Source organism: Ictalurus furcatus, chromosome 7 (genome assembly GCF_023375685.1).
Source record: "Ictalurus furcatus strain D&B chromosome 7, Billie_1.0, whole genome shotgun sequence".
NCBI lineage: Eukaryota > Metazoa > Chordata > Actinopteri > Siluriformes > Ictaluridae > Ictalurus > Ictalurus furcatus.
Window position 1 is genome coordinate 26,326,350 of NC_071261.1, and position 17,612 is coordinate 26,343,961.

The 17,612-nt window shown below is 37.3% G+C and overlaps 1 protein-coding gene across 1 annotated transcript; it reads left to right on the plus strand.

The window, feature by feature from the left end:
• The first annotated feature begins 2,801 nt into the window (after positions 1 to 2,801).
• On the plus strand, positions 2,802 to 13,515 carry shtn2 (shootin 2). The gene is made up of 17 exons (XM_053629536.1): positions 2,802 to 2,882; positions 5,181 to 5,230; positions 5,316 to 5,376; positions 5,539 to 5,633; positions 6,261 to 6,441; positions 7,117 to 7,214; positions 7,354 to 7,435; positions 7,608 to 7,702; positions 9,134 to 9,280; positions 10,268 to 10,421; positions 10,544 to 10,721; positions 10,845 to 10,903; positions 11,002 to 11,102; positions 11,204 to 11,230; positions 11,530 to 11,583; positions 12,346 to 12,493; positions 12,980 to 13,515. Exons 1-17 carry the CDS (start codon positions 2,849 to 2,851, stop codon positions 13,126 to 13,128), a joined length of 1,713 nt encoding a protein of 570 aa, XP_053485511.1. The 5' UTR covers positions 2,802 to 2,848; the 3' UTR covers positions 13,129 to 13,515.
• Positions 13,516 to 17,612: the final 4,097 nt, after the last annotated feature.

A 17,612-nucleotide genomic window follows, 5' to 3' on the forward strand; every position in this document is an offset into this window, starting at 1 on the left:
ACATTTCCATTCTTAAAGATATTATTGTAACGATGCTTATGATGTTATTGTAAACAGAACTAATACTAAAATTCCAAAATTCACTTTTTTCAAGTCTAAGAAGCCTGACATAGGTGAGAATACAGAAAAAATCATTATTTTTAATAGTTGTCTTTTTTACCCACTTTGGAATTTTGAAATGTGTCTACTCAAAATGCAAACAATGTGTTGTATTTTCATTCAACGTGCCACTTTTATGTAAACTTTCACACATCATTAGTATCATTATATCATAGTAATTTGTTGTTGCTCTTCCTCTTTCTACTATATCGCATTCATGGCATCGTAATTATGACCAGAGACATTCTAAGACCAGAGGGTCATTCTAAGCCTTAAGTACACCTGTGACAGTATCAGTGCTATAATAGTGAATGAGAGTTTGTATGTTTCTGTGATACCATTTCTGTACTGTTTCTGTGATGAATTCATAACCTTTTATTTGAATGTTTTGGTTCACAGAGATATTATCAGATATTAGAAAGCTGACCAAATTGACATGAGTATCTGTCAATTATATAGATGCAAACTAAAACAGTATAAAAGTGAAGTAAACCTGAATAAAATAAATTGAATAAACACAATAATAAAACTATGATCTAAGTAACTATACATAAACAGTAAAAAGAAAGAGATGCTACAATTCTTCTTAGTGAAATGTATATGGTCAGTGTTACTAAACCTAGTAACCCTATTGCTTCACACAAAGGTTTGATGCTGGTCTTTTCTCAGAAAAATTTATGGAGATTCATGGCACACAATAATCTATTATACAATTTCTTTTCCATATGCTGATTTGCCTTTCCAAAACATAGACACATAGATTACCTATCTGTCCAAAGAAAACCACATTTTATGTCTTGGTTGCATTCTCAATGTGAGAGGAGGTGCAGCGAGTCAAAGAGAAAAGGAGTGTTATTGACCGGTGCAAACAACTCCAAAAGATCACGCCAGCAATCTGGGGGATTTTGGGGACATTTTTTCCCCCACACTCATTTACCCCCTGCTTTAGCTTTCTGGTAGGTCACATCACCTCTCCCCTAAAAGGAAAAGCTTGGACCTATAAATGGGGTGAGCATGCATGCACAGCTTTATAAACATTTAAGGACCAATTCCCGAGCCCCCTTGTTCATAGGCAGCCCGACCTGTGTAACTGTATTCATTGAGAAAGTGGATGTCTTAAAAATGGCACTGGAGTGATGCTGTCACAGCAGTAAGGACTAAAGGACTTAACAGAGGAATCGATGAATTAGTATCCATTAAAGTTGTCCTGGGAGATAGGGATGCCATGGGGTTACACAGCTTTAATAGTGTGCTAAATGCCTATAAACTATGTACTTTTTCTATTTGTTTCACAGCATCTATAGAGTATTGGATCCCTGTGACACTGAACACCAGACCACAGTAAATATAAAATCCACACTTTATTTCATCATTAAATAATACATTCTGTTAAGCATTGTTCTACTACAGCACAAACAATAGCAATTTGTTCAAAACTCATGACTTCCAAAAAAAAAAGCTAAATATATAAGTACCTATACTTCATAGGTACATATTTAGCGATATACAGACCAACCATTGTTGGTCTATTACATTGACCTCAATATTGGGGGTTATATTTAATGACGAGTGTCATGAAAGCTACCCAGGCAGGCTAAAAGAGTGCTTACTATAAGAAATTAGCCTTCCTTTATTTCCTTGAAGCAAATTCCTCAGTGTGCATGGTGACACAGTGGGTAGCATTCCTGCCTCACAGCTCCAGGGTCCCTGTTTCAATTTCAGTCCCAGGTTACTGTCTGTGCAGAGTTTCATATTTTCTCCCTGTGCTTGCACAGCATAGGTTTTTCTGGGGTTCTATGGTTTTCTCACACTGTCCAAACCCATTTCATTTTCTTCACTTATACATTTGATATTCATATTATTATAAAATACATCTAATCTACTTCAACCAATAGATTAGAGGAGATGGTGGGCACCAGAAGGCCCCCATGTCAAATCCATCCCTTAGACTGGGGGCAAAAGGTAACCCACTCAATTCCATTGCGCATTTTCTGCCCAGGAACTGAAAGTGTTCAGTCAGTGTTCAATAATGATCATTCTTCTCTCAGTTGTTGGCCTACTGCTCACAGGTCGCCTCCATGTTCTCCTCCTGTATCACACTGTTGTCCACCTTCTCCAGACATAGATAGAATCTGTACTTTATCCATCAATTAAAAGGTATTTTGAAATGGAGAAAAGGACAAATTTAAATAGTGTGAAGAAGATTGCTTCAAAATAAGTGCCATCATATACAACACGCTCATTTTAGTGCACATAATGAATTTTGTGTCACAAGTATTTTGGAACCAACTTTTGTTTTTAGTATGTTCTTGAAGCAAACAATTAAATAAAATTCACATTTTTGTTATAATTGCATGCCCAAACACCACAATATAGCACGAATCTCTTATTTTACACTGTTTCTACAATGATACAATGAAACCATCCTAAAAGGGAAAATAATACTTATTCTGTTATATCTGACTGTATTGTATTTCTTGCATATTTCCAATTTTGCATTCTTTATTTAAAGAATGTGAGTAAGAAAAGCCGATCCAAGATGGCTTCAAAATCTTATGACACAGACTGAAAATAAAACTAACTTTGGTTTACTCTATATGAACACTTTTTCAGTAAAGAGCATAAGCTGATGAAACTCTTGTGCATGTGAGAAATAGTTTCAGTTCTCCTTTGTCTTCAAACTTTCTTTGTAAGTAATTCCCGTTCAGTTCAATATCAGTTCTCATAGATATTCTGGCTTGTTACGAAGATGTGGAGTTCAGGAACAGATTTCAGAAATTTAGGTAAGATGTACAAATCTAATTTTTCAATGTGTATACTATCTCAGATTCTAATGGGACTGTAAAGAAATGCTTTATTAAAATAAAGTGCAAAGCAGTTACAGTGAGAGTTAAAGTTACTGTAAAGCTGTAAGTTACTGTAACCCTACTTTTGTCATACTGTTGATATTAGGCATTGTTAGTAGAAGTTGTTGTGCACAAGTACCTAATGAGTAGCCTTTTTTCAATAAAAGTCACACATTTCTCTTGTCACTTACACTTTCCTTAGACGTATTTTCTAATTCTACACAAACACACACATACACACACACACACACACACACACACACACACACACACACACACACACACACACACACACACACAACCACAATTCTGAAAAAGTTGGGACAGTATGGAAAATGCTAAAAAAAAAAAACAACAACAACAAAGAGGAGTGATTTGTAAATGTACTTTAACTTGTATTTAAACAAAAACTGTAGAAAGACACGGTATTTCAAGTTTTACCTAATCAAGGCTAATAAACGCTTATTTTGAAATTGATGCATGCAACTTGTTCCAAAAAAAAGTTGGGACAGGGGCAATTTAGGACTAATAATGATGCGACAAGTTGAAATAAGAAAGTGACGTGAAACAGGTGAGGCAATCGTCTAATCATAGTATATAAGGAGCCTCCAAAAAAGGCCTAGTACTTCAAGAGCAAGGATGGGTTGAGGCTCGCAAATCTGCCAACAGATGCGTCAGCGAATAATCCAGACACTTTGAGAACAACATTCCCCAAAGACAAATCGGTAGGATTTTGGGTATTTCACCTTCTACAGTGCACAATATAATTAAAAGATTTAAGGAATCAGGTCAAATATTGGTGCGTAAAGAGCAAGGTCGAAAACCACTTCTAAATGTGCGTGATCTCTGATTCCTCAGATGTCACTGTCTTAAAAACCGTCATGAGTCTGTACTGGAGATCCTGACATGGGCTCGGTAATACATTGGTAAACCTTTGTCAGTCAACACAATTCGCCACTGCATCCACAGATGCATGTTAAGGCTTTACTATGCAAAGCAGAAGCCATACATCAACACTGTCCAGAATCGCCGCCGACTTCTCTGGGCTCATCTCATCTGAGATGGACAGTAGCACAGTGGAATCGTTTTTTTTTTGTGGTCCGACGAGTCAACATTTCAAATAGTTTTTGGACAAAAATCCGTCGAGTTCTCCGGGCCAAAGAGGAAAAAGACCATCCAAGCTGTTATCAGCGCCAGGTCCAAAAGCCAGCGTCTATCATGGTATGGTGGTGTATCAGTGCCCATGGCATGGGTAACTTGCACGTCTGTGAGGGCATCATTAATGCAGATTGATATGTACACATTTTGGAGCAACATATGTTGCCAAACTACATTCTGCCTGGATTACAAGTGCGTGGTTGCATAAGCTGAGAGTGCGGGTGCTAGCATGGCCTACCTGCAGTCCTAACCTGTCTCCTATTAAGAACGTGTGGCGCATTATGAAGTACAAAATAAGGCAACGAAGGCCCCGTACAGTTGCACAGCTGAAGAAATACATAATGGATGAATGTGGGAAAATTCGGCTTGCTAAACGTAACCAACTGGTGTCTTCAGCACCCAAACGCTTAATAAGTGTTATTAAAAGAAAAAGTGATGTTACACAGCGGTAAACAGTCGACTGTCTCAACTTCTTTGGAGTGTGTTGCAGTCATCAGATTTGAAATGAGTGTATATTTTCAAACATAAATTAAATTCACATAGTAAAACATATATATATATATATATATATATATATATATATCTATATATATATCTCTATCTGTGTGTGTGTGTGTGTGTGTGTGTGTTGATTAGAATTGCATTAGCTGTTACTGTATGAACCACAGACTTTTAAAAATGGTCGTTGGAAAAAAAAAAAAGTCTCTGTTTACTCAATCAGCATGTTCAGTGCCCAAGTCCCACCCCCCAAAGTTCCTGAACTTTGAAAAAGTACCACCTCCCGAGTAGGGACTTTCGGAGGGGGAAATATTTTACCCGGAACTTAATTTAGACCCTGTTCCCTGCAGTGGAAACACACCAAGTACCTCCAAAAGTCCTGGGGAAAGTTCCTGCGGTGAAAACGTGGCTATTGTTGAAATTGAGCTTTAGCTTGATTGTGATAGCATGTCCAATACCATGCATGTACACATCGTGTCTTGACTGTATAATAATGTCAGTCACTGAATGGATGTATATTTAATCATACTCACACTGCCCACAAGTACCTTAACCTTTAACCATTTATTTTTGCCCAAGACTCTGAGGATGAGAGTGTCCTTTCTTCAGAGGAGGAACAAGACATTCAGGTGCTTTGATAAAATATTGCTATGTTCCTGCATTATTAAGTATTTTGTTAAGTCATATTTACCCTATTATTAATAACTTTTGCAGTGTGAGATTTTGGAGAAGCAACGGGATGAAGCCAACCAGAGACTGTCTCAAATGGAGGAAGGTGAGCTGACTGGGGCAGCCTTGTTATTTGTCACAAGTAGAAAAACTGACGTTGATATACTTCTTTTATGAATATAATATGCACAGAAGCTATTATTTTTAACTTTCAACATTATTAATCCTGCTTAACTAATCTTACTTTTTATGCATGAATTTCCATTAGCATCCACTCAGCTGCTGAAGGAGATAAACTTGCTGGAGATTCAGTTTCAGATTGAACGCTCATGTAGAGAGAATGCTGAAGCAGTTGCCGTAAAGGTGGGTCCAATAATCCGTCCAGTTAGAGGAAAGGGCTTTTGATCCTGAGCTTGGGTTGCTGTCACTGTGGAGTTTCAAATGTCCTATCAATGTCTGTGTGGGTCTCCCAGAAACATGCCAACATGCCAACATGAAATTTAAACTGTCCCTAAGTGTAATGTAAATGGACGTGAGAATGTGTGTTCATGGTGCCTCACGCAGGTTCCTGGGATAGACTCTGGATTCCCTACTATTAGGCCTTTTTTAGGATTATAATGAAAGATGTGTGTGTGTGTGTGTGTGTGTGTGTGTGTGTGTGTGTGTGTGTGTGTGTGTGTGTGTGTGTGGCATATGCAACATCATCTGTACCCAATAAATAGATTCAGCAGTAGCAAAGCAAATCAATCTGAACTCTATTTATTTATCAATTATCTTTCCTCATTACTACAGTCATTATTTTTTAATTGATTAATTTCTTGGTTTCTAACTAAAAACTGGCAACATTTAGAGAAGCAGCGTTTTATATTGCATAGCATTGTACAATATATCATTATTATTTAGTAATGCTTTCAATGAATGAATGCATGCAATACTATTGCATTATTGTACTGTTGCCTTAGTCACAACACATGACCTTTGAACTCACAGGTAACAAAAGAGAACAAGGCCTTAAAGAGAAAAAGTCAGGCTCTCCTGCCCCTGATCCCAGAGCTGCCTGAAAACCTTGCTACTCTGAACTTGGACCTAGAAGATGACTCTGCTTCTGACTTTAACACGTCAGTGGAATTGGCAGAAGACCCCCTTCTCAAAAGTCAGGCCCAGATCAGAGGTAATCCACCATCCTCAGATTCACACTGCACAGAACTGCTACACACATATTGTATATGCAGCACCCACAATGCCAGTCCATGTAAATTAGCTCTTACTACAGAAACAAGTGCATTAACACAAACCTGTGATTTGACTTGCAGCCAAATCTACCATCTGAGCTGCTGTCAAACATAAATCAACAATAATCTGAATAATTTACAATAGCAATTAATCAGCACTTTCTGACCAATCATATTTGAGGATTCAACAACACTGTGGAATGCAACCTTTCCATTTTGTATGTTATATAATTGCTTTTTTTATTTATTTATTTATCTATTTATTTACGTGTTTGTTTGTTTTTTTACTGGTTGTGCGTGTTTATATGTCACAGGTCCCCAGCCCTGGTCCTGAAGTCTCCTGTGCTATACATATTACTGTTTTCCCTGCTCTCAACACAACACGTGGTTGTATTATAGCAGCGAAAAGACTAAAATATGCAGGACAGGGGGTTGGGAACCTTTGTGATATGAGGATTGACTCCTACATTAATTGCATTTTAGCTGCAAATTCAAGTCCATAGTCGAACTTTTACCTCATTGCTTAATCGCTATTTGCATAGGTGTACAAACATATACATTTAATCACCAAATTAATTTTTTACATTAATAATAATAACCCATTGTGTTGTCAGAGCTTCAGTCCTCTGTTGATCAGCTCTTGGGGGAGAAGATGCAGCTGTGTGAGCAGGTAGAAGTCTTGAAAAAAGAAAAGGAAGAACTGAAAGAACAGGTACAGAAAATGCTGAGAGAGTATGTGATGCACTGCATCAAATGTGACATTACTCATTTTATTCTTTTGGGAGAATTATATTCTCTGAGGATGTGAAATGTGTTGTGATACTACATTTTTTAAACATCACTCTCAACAGCTTGCAATGGAGGTTCAGGAGAAAGAGGCTATTTTGAGGAAATTAACTAAACAGAGTCGAACAGTGGACAAAATGAAAAGAGGTGACTGGCAACTAATAGCCCTTTTTATTTATTTGCTGGTTCACTTGTTTGCTTACATATTCATTTATTTCTTTGCAAATATACTATTCTATTTTTCTATAAAAGGTTTTTTTTTATGCAATTCTTCTTTTCTCGCTCTCTGTATGTATTTATGTGTGAATGCTGAGCATAGTATCCCAGCTTGTTACAGAAGAGTTTGCAGAGATGTCACAGAAGTTGGAAATGGAGCAAGGACTCAGGCATCATGCTGAAGAGTTTGCGCAACAGGTAGTTCTACCAAAGTAGGGGATTTTCCTTAAGGCAAATGTTGTGGTAATACATATTATGAACAATGTTTAGAGGATTTAGAGGATTTCTTTCTCTTAGAAATACAAATGCATTTACACCTGCCTCTACTTATCCTACTTATTGTAGGATAAACACAGTGGTGGTCAGGAGGAAAGGGTCAGACCAACCATTAGTACGCCTGGTCAATAAATGTGTATTAGGAACAGACAACATGTTGTCTGTCATTCAGCTAAGTATGAGTAGACAAGAGGCAAGATGTCTTTTTCCCAATTTCCCCCTATTTCAGCAACAACCCTTTTGTTTTGTGTATATTGGGATAATGGAAAACACACACACACACACATACACACACACAGGCTGCAACTTGTTTTTATTAATGCCAGCTGTTCTGGCATTTATCCTCTATGTGAGCATCTCAGCACAGAACACTACCTTGCGTTCACCCACACACACCCCTCCGCAATAATTAGTACCCATCAAGATGGCAGTTTGTAAACTGAAGCTTTTTAGCCCCCTGTCCTTGGCTGACACTTTATATCCGCCACCATTATTGTTGCCTTTGTCCATATTGTTCACCATTGGCAGATGGCATAATGAAGGCCTTGCAGGGGGGAATTTCACCTGTGAAAGGGACCCCTACTGTTTACACCCCACTCAGTCTCACTCTCAATGGCCCACCACACACTAAACAGCTTAAATGAGGCTCTTTATTGCTAGTCCTGTCCATTTATGTGTTTTACCCTGTTTTCAAAACACATTCATTTCCTTATTTGAATTTCTGTTACAAAGAGTCTAATGAAGGCCTAACCCAAACAGAAAGTAAATGCAGGCTTGTCTTCATACAAAGAGCTGCAACTATTCACTTGTCAAATCCAGGCTTTTTTGGTCTAATTGCGATGCTGTTGGTGATCACTGGTTGAACTCTGGTGGCTACATAGTGAACCAAGAGCTCTTCATACATGCGAGAAGTGAAAGTTATGATCTGAAACCAAAACAGATTCACTTCCAGGGTCTTCTTCTGGTTCCTGGTTTTTAACTGTATGACACGAATCATTGAAGGACATGTGAATTGTGAAGGTGGAGTCAGAGATGTTTCAATGATTTGGTGATAGAAATTATTTTTTTTAATCAAGTGTCTTTGTTTAACAAAACCCTAAATAATTACTGGCTTCATGTGCACAATCAATAACCCAATAGTTGGTTTGAATACTGGATTGTGGGCAGGGTCATATATTAGTAGATGATATATACTGAAAACAAGCCATAATTCATCTTTTGAATGTTTATGATTGAGGTCGACCCAATAATTGTTCTTGTTAAACTTTTGTTCCCTGAAATCAAAAGGGACATCAATTTGATTTATTATTTCAAGAGCTAACGGACTGTTTAATTGGGAACGGGTGAGTATAGGTGCTGGTGAAGCAGAAGGACAGCCAGAGGCAGAGCCTGGCCCTGGTACAAAATGAAGAGGTTGATGCACAGCTTCAGCAAGCCCTTGAGCAGGTGGCTCAGCTCAGCAAAGCACTGGAGGAGATACGACTGCATCAACAACACCAGGTGTGTGTGTGTGTGTGTGTGTGTGTGTGAGAGAGAGAGAGAGAGAGAGAGATAGAGAGAGAGAGGGGGGAGGTAAAATTACCCAAATTCTTTGCTTAATTAAAAGTGCAATTACTCTTCTAAAGTAGAAAAATACTCTGGTAAAAGTTGAATCGTGATTTATTGGCCAATGACATTAGCGTATCCAAAGAATTCGACTCTGCCATTGAGCTTGCTGTTGTGCTTATAGTCATTAAACATTACAGCAGAAAAGGAAAAGGACAACACTTGTAATATAACACAGATTTTAAATGCAACTATTACATATAACTATTGCAATGTAAGTAAAACAAGAATATGTCACAGAGAAGGTTGCACAGACAAATATTGCACACAAAAGTTGGTGCATCTTGAGCACAAAGCACAATGCCGTCTGTGAATCAGTCATCATGTTTGTGAGACAATGAAATGTAGTACAGGGAAGTACAGTTTCAGATTCTTTATTCAAGTTAAAATAGAAAAGTAAAATCTTACATTTACTAAAATATGGAATTAAAAATTCAACCAAAAAAGATGTCTGCCTCAAATCACACAGTAATTTTAATTACTGATGGTAAATTAGTGCCTCTAAGGACATGGCAAAACATTAGCTAAGACTACCAACAGGTTTATTCCTAATCTCTTAAATGTTAGCTAGCAAGATAATAACGCTGATGATGGGATAGTGTTTGAAAATACATATAATAGTATAATATATTATAATATAATAATAGTCAAAAGAAAGTGCACAGCCATGTACTTAAATACAGTAACACCATTTAACAGTACAGTAAAGTCATTGAACTTTGTTACTTCCCACCTATGGTGTACATAGTGTGTCTGAGTTTGTGTATGCTTGTGTGGAGGAGCACATGGGCAATGTCGGTTTACAAAAGCAGAAATGATCAGAAATGATTCACTTGTATCTTTATCCTAACTGCCCTCCTGGATTGTGGTTCTTTCTTGTAGAGAAGTCAGTCTCAGGCAGTAATGGAGGAGTTTAATGCTCTTACTGAGCTGCAGATGGTCAAAGCTCAGCTAGAGACCAACATAAAGGAGAGGATGAAGATAGAGAATCATTTGAGAGACTCGCAAAACACTGTGACAGAACTGCAGGAGGAAGGTGAGGCCAACTGTGCTGTGTTAACATTAGTGTAATTAGTTCAGACAAATTTCCTGTCAGAAGAAGGAGGATTTAATGTTACATGACATAATTAAATAAATAATTTATTAATATGTTCTCAGTTAAGCAGCTTCAGGATATGCTGAAAACGGTCACAATGAATCCTCTTATTGAATCTGGCCTATCAAATGAAGAGAATGTCACTCCAGCACCACTTTCTTCAACTCCTTTTCCTCCACTCCCTCCTCCTCCACCACCACCACCTCCTCCTCCTCCTGTGCTCTGCACAAGTCCTATTGAGTAAGATCCAAATGACAATTTTCACCATTATCATGACATGTACAGTATACATAACAAGCACAATACAGAACCCTGTGAAAAGACCTAAGACAGTATGATAAATATATTGATGTATGCCTCCAGCCCGTTGGATGCTTTGAGGAACAGAAAGAAAGTTGGAAACAATACCACTGACTTGAAGAGTAAGAGCTATATGTGTATCTATGTCTCCATTATACAAAATCTGTACTTTGCAGGGATGAATTTGACTCACTTCTGGTCTGCCATTTTGTTATCACAGAGCCTGCAATGTCTGTAGATGTGAAAGCCAGGGCAGTGGATGAAATGATGGAGAGAATTAAGAAAGGGATTGTACTGAAACCCACCCAGAAACCCCCACAGGTAAATAGATTCAAAGCAACTGTGTTATATTTTTTAAAACCTCAGATCTAAATGAGGGGAAATTATTGTTTAATATCACTTTTCTTTTTTCCCCCTTACAGGCTGGCTTGGATGAAGACTCATGGAAGGTTAGTGTTTATTGAATTATAACTCTTAGACTTACATACAAAATACATATAAGTGTATGTTAATGGTACATTTTTCAAAAGCAGTTTGTAAATAAGATGTGTGGAAAATTTAAAGAAAAAACAATACAAAGTCTTTGAGTTTACTGAGACTACAGTCTATCTGTGTACTTTTTCAGTATACATACTGTCTGTACCAAATACTAAGCTTTTAAAGTAACAAGTAACTGCCATTATAAATCCTTGAATCTAGTGCTAATAGAGTTGTGTTGCAAGATAATAAGATATGTTTTTTGTCATAGGATCAAAGAAGTGAGAAGAGGAAATCTGCTGTCCTTGAGTTGCAGGGAATACTGGTAAATAGTGTCGTCCTTTTAAAGCCATCCACTTTTAGATTTCACAATTTCACAATTCCTTAACTTGCAATTACTATGCAATTCTGAATTTCATTTCCATGAAATGACTGTGATAAGAACTGATATTAGTTAACCTTTAGTTAGCTCTATAAACCTAAATAAACTCATCGGTTACTTTAAAAGGAACACCTGTACACCTGCTCATTTATTCGGTTATCCAATCAGCCAATCATGTGGCAGCAGCACAATGCATAAAATCATGCAGACAAAAGTCTAGAGCTTCAGCTAATGTTCACATCAAACATCAGAATGGAGAAAAGGTGTGATCTCTGTGACCTTAACTGTGGCATGGTTGTTGGTGCCAGATGGGCTGGTTTGAGTTTTTCAGAAACTGCTGATCTCCTGAGATCTTTACAAAACAGTCTCTAATGTTTACACAGAATGGTGCAACAAACAAAAACAACCTGTGAGTGAAAGGTCTGCAGGCTGAAATACCTTGTTGGTGAGAGAAATCAGAGGAGAATGACCATAAAAAGCTGTTGAACTGTATCTGCATTTTTATTTTATTTATTTATTTTTTTTGCTTTGCACTGCTGCAACATGATTGGCTGATTAGATAACTGCATGAATGGGCAGGTGTACAGGTGTTTCTAATACAGTGGACAGTCAGTGTATGTTCTTTTAGTAGAGCACTACCTATTCTTTAGTTCTTAAGTAGTTGTTTTTGTGGTGATCTAACTCGACTGACGGATTATCACTCAGGACACCATAAAAAAACCAGGACCCAAAAGGATGGCATCCAGGAAGAGGATTAGTCGTAATGTAGGGGAGGCGGAGCTGCTGATGGTCTTGCAGAGGAGAAGGCGGGCAATTGGGGATGATAAAGACTCCCTACCTCCTGCAGCTCAGGGTAAAAGTTTTTCATTTGGATCCAGTGCTCAGTTATAAAAAACAAAACAAAACAAAACAATAAACAAGCCTTTATTTAAATTTGTTATTCCCTTCATCTCAGTTAATCTTTGGGTGACATGAATTTTTCTTTCTTCCATCATCAATCTACCACCAATATTTGTAGAAAAAAAATGGATAGCTTATAGAGGCACTATTTAAATGTGTGTGTGTGTGTGTGTGTGTCCCCGGAGTTGAGATATGCCATTAGAATAATCTGAATTATCCAGAAAGGAAACTGTGCACAATTGTAAAAATGTACAGGCGTTGTCATATTTAGAAGTTATCATAGGGAATAAGGAGCAGGTTGTGTCAGGTCCTATTGTTACGTTAAACATATAAACTCCAATGAATTGAAATAATTGTAACTGTGCCTGGAGTGAACATTCATACAGCTTTAGTATTAGTACTCATGGTTCCTGTAATTGCTGTCCATCCAATACTGTAGATCCACATCCTGCATCCACAATCACAAGCTCCTCAAATTGGCTAGCAGAGAGTGGGAATTCTCCTGTCCTGCGGAGGCTGAAGCAGAACCGGGAAAATAGAAACTCACGCATAAGAGCATCAGAATGTATCATCTGGGAAGACAAGTGAAGATAAAGGGAGTTGATGATGTCTCTTGTCTTTACATTGTTATTAATACGATGATCACATAAGAGTTGGAACCTAAATAAATTTAACATAAATTAAGTTGGAACCTATAGTACCCCCTGAAACTGTTGGAACTGCAAAGCTAATTAATTTGTTTTTTGCTGAAGACTGAGCTTTTGGGTTTGAGATCAAAAGATGAATATGAGAAAAGTGTTTAGAATTTCAGCTTTAATTTCCTGGTATTTATATGTAGATGAGTTAAATGACACAGAACATAGCACATTTTGTATTGAACCACACAATTTGTAGACGAGCAAACATATAGGAATATGTGACTGACAGGTGTTTTTTGTTACCCAGGTGTTTCCTGTTAGATCGATTGTATAAACAATAAATAGCTCTGATAAGCAGCTACTCTTGGTTTTGCCTATAGTTTCACCTGTGAAGGCTACATTTTTGTTAAAATGATAAGCCAACATGTATATAGGAGAAATACAGGCCATTTTGAAGATGAGAAAATAGGGAAAATCAATCAGAGGCAATGTACAAGCATTGGCCACAGCCAATACAACAATTTAGAATGTCCTGAAAAAGAAAGAGCAACAGACACTGAATGGGTCGGCCAAGGAAAACAACAACAGCTGATGACAGAAAAATTGCGAGCGCTGTGAGGAAAAACCCAAAAACAACAGTCAGTGACATGACCACAATCCACTGTTCGAAGAAGACTTCAGAAATATAGAAGCAAACTAGAAATATAGAAGCAGAGAAGAAATATCGAGTTCGTACTACAAGATGCAAACCACTCATCAGCAGTAAGAATCTGAAAGCCAGATTGGACGTTGCAAAGAAATACAGAGATGAGCCATAAAGGTTCTGGAACCAAGATTAACCTCTACCAAAGTGATGGAAAGGCCAAAGTGTGGAGAAAGAAAGGATCTACTCATGATTCAAAACATACAATCTGTGAAACATGGTGGAGGTAGTGGCATGACTTGCATGGCTGCTTCTGGAACAGGCTCACTAATCTGTATTGATGATGTAACTTATGATTGTAGCAGCAGAATGAATTCAAAAGTTTGCAGGAACATTTTGTCTGCCCATTTACAGAGAAATACATCCAAATTAATCAGGAGGAACTTCATCATGCAGCAAGACAATGACCCAAAACACACCATCAACTCAACAATGGACTTCATCAGAGGGAAAAAGGTGTAAAGTTTTACACTGGCCAAGTCAATCATCAGATCTTAACCAAATTGAGCATGCATTTCACTTCCTTAAGAGGAGACTGAAGGGAGAAACCCCCCAAAACAAACAATTGAAAGAGGCTGCAGTAAAAGCCTAGAAAAGGATCACAGAAGATGAAACCAACAATTTGGCGATATCAATTTGTTGCAGGCTTGATTGTAATTGTAGTTATTGCAAGGAAGTGATATGCAACCAAATATTAAGTGTTATTTACTTTCATTTACTTATCTGTTCCTATACTTTTGCTCACTTAAAAATTGGGTGGTCTGATGCAAAGGGTTCTATGTTTTATGTTGTTTAACACATCTAGATGTAAATATCAGGAAATAAAAGCTGAAATCCTAAACTCTTGTCTCATATCCATCTTTTGATCTGAAACCAAAATGTCTTTGGTGTATAGCAGAAAAAAAATGATTGGCCTTGTTGTTCCAATAGTTTCAGAGGGGACTATAAATAAAGTTTCATGTGTGTATGCTGAAGATTATTTGTCATTAAAGATTTAAAAGATCAAATACACTGAACCTTTAGAAAATAATTTTCATTATTTGTTATCATTAATCATTTGAAATAAGATGTTATGGTGTTGAACATAGTCCTCAATTACCAATTTTCAAAGTAAAATTGAAAGCAAGTATTCAGTTTATATTTGAATTGACGATGTATCAGTTTTATCAATAAACCAGAAACTTTCAAGGGACCATTCAGAATGATTAATGAATAAATGAAAGATACTTATTGTTCAGTATATTTATGAATATGTCGTTATTTTCTTCTGTTCCTTGCTAGATTTGTGCACTTCTAAGAAATGAGTGATTCTGCGAGGTGTCATCACTCTTTCTCTCTTCATCTCTCAATATTCTCTATGTGTGTGTTTTTAAAAGCCTCTAGGCGAGTTCATTCGAGCATCAAGAAGATGGGGAGAGGTGCTATTTTTTCTCTCTCTCCACACCATCATACTGGTATTCTTTGCTAAAAGCATTTAAGTGGAAAGGAATTATTTGCACTGTAGTAGCTCTTGGCTTTCTGCTTTTAAACTCAATTTATTCTATAAGAGTTCTTTGCACCCCCTTGAGAGAGCCCTTTATCTAGCGAACATTATAAAGAATTTATATCTCAAACCAGAAACTGTAAGGTGTCTGATTTATCTGTGTATGTGTGTGTGTGTGTGTGTATGTTGGGGGTGGTTATGGATGTGTGATTTAGATGAGGGTGACATGGTGGCACAGTAGGTAGTAGTGAGACATTGCCACCTCGCAGCTCCAGAGTCCATAGTTTCATCCTGAACTCAGGTTATTGTCTGTATTGAGTTTTTGTGCTTTAGTTCATGTCTGTGTGGGTTTTCTCTCCCTGACCAAAAACAGAAGGTGGATTTGCTATGCCATACCACCCCTAGTGTAAATAAGTGTTCATGTGGACTGCCATACCATTCAAGGTTTCAAGGTTCAAGCACAAAATCTGAATAAATGAATGAATGGTGTAGATCAGGGTTTTCCAACCAGAGATTCGTCGTGCATTGCGGGAAGTTATTGAAACTGTGATGGAAATGTCAATGACATGTTACCTTAAATCTTTATAATGCACATTTTTCCAAGTAAAACACTAAATGAATTAAAACCATTAATATTGTAGCATTTTATTGTACCCTCATACGTAAAAAGCAATAGAAGTTGAGTTACCCTTGGGTCATATATCATATATCACAATATACAGAATATCCCAATAGTCTCCATACATATGGAAAATTAACACTTTAGCAAAATGACTTCCAAATTTTTTTTTTTTAAATACTTCATTTATATTAGATTTTTTTTTACAGTTAGCCTTTAAGAATGCCTTTGACAAATGTAGAATGTATTGAAATCATTCTCATGGCTTGGATCGGGAAGCTGTCGCAAGGTTGCAATGTGTTTTAACAGGTAACATGGCGAGCACATCACACACCACACTGTTGCCAAACTTATTAACAAATTCAAAAAGACTGAAATGTTTGCAAACCAACTGAGAAGTGGACGTCCACTGACATCCACTGATGAAGGCACAACCGGTGAGGGCATACAGAGTTCTGTATGTATGCAGACTTTTGGGACACCCTGTAGTTCTTAGCATGTAAGAGTTAAACATAAATTACAGTATTAAATTGCTTACAGTTCTGTAAAAAGTACAATGAGAAGAATTTAAAATTTGAATTTACATGCATGGACAGTGACATTAAGGCTCATCCCTTTCCCAAGTGTGATCCGGTATATTTGAACACTCTGCTGAAAAACAAACAGGCAATAGAAACCCTCATAGAATTTGTAATGATTTTAATGGTTAAAATGGGAATTATATTGGTTTTTATGGAAAATGTAAGGGTCTCTACTGGTAATTTGTTGACTTCTACTGGTGGATACAATTAAGTACCAATAATGGTAATAGTAATGCTTTTAATGGTTAGCTAATGGTTTGTAATGGTATTTGTAGTGGAAACCATTGGAATTTCTGTGACCGTTTCTGGGGGTTTTTTTCAGCATGGCAGTTTTCTAATTAAACTATGAAGCCAGCATTCTTAAAAATACATTTGGAAACAGAACATGAAAACCTGGACATGAAACAAAACAAACTTTTTCAACAGGCAAATGTTTCACTTTTCGCTTCACTCCAGGAACAGGCTTATCTCTAGGGGTAATAATTCAGGTTTAAGTGGTTCAGCTGAGAAAAAAACATATTTGGGAACCCCTGATGTAGCTATAGATAAGTGTGGGAGTTAAAAAAAGAAGAAGAAAATAAAAAATAAAAGCAAAATGTCTCAAGGGGACCCTTCTGGAAAAAAACCCAAAACCAATAGAAACCATCACATAAATGCTAATCGCTTCCACTACAAATACCATTACAAACCATCAGCTAACCATTACAACCATTACCATTAACATTGCTGGTCCTTAATGGTATCCACTAGACATAACATGCCTCCAATATATGTCAACACATTACCAGTAGACACCCACAGTGACCAGTACAGTTTTCATTAAAACCAATACGATTCCCATTATAACCATTAAACCATTCTCTCCTTCTGTCGGGCTACACATGATATTAAGGCAAGTGATCCTGACCCTTTCTGCTCTCCGGACCTGCCTGATCCATCCTGATGTCCTACCTCTGGTTGGAGCTCTCATCAACTGGAGGCTACGTTCTGCCACTGAGGACGACCCCAAGCAATGCAGCCTGGAGATTGCTGAGGATGGTGCCACTTG

Bases quoted from the DNA above. Each gene is read 5' to 3' on its own strand.
- shtn2 (XM_053629536.1), top strand. From the start codon at position 2,849: ATGTGGAGTTCAGGAACAGATTTCAGAAATTTAG. The intron at 5,634-6,260 runs GTGGGTCCAATA...TTGAACTCACAG, and splicing joins CTGAAGCAGTTGCCGTAAAG to GTAACAAAAGAGAACAAGGC. The intron at 10,722-10,844 runs GTAAGATCCAAA...GTATGCCTCCAG, and splicing joins CTCTGCACAAGTCCTATTGA to CCCGTTGGATGCTTTGAGGA.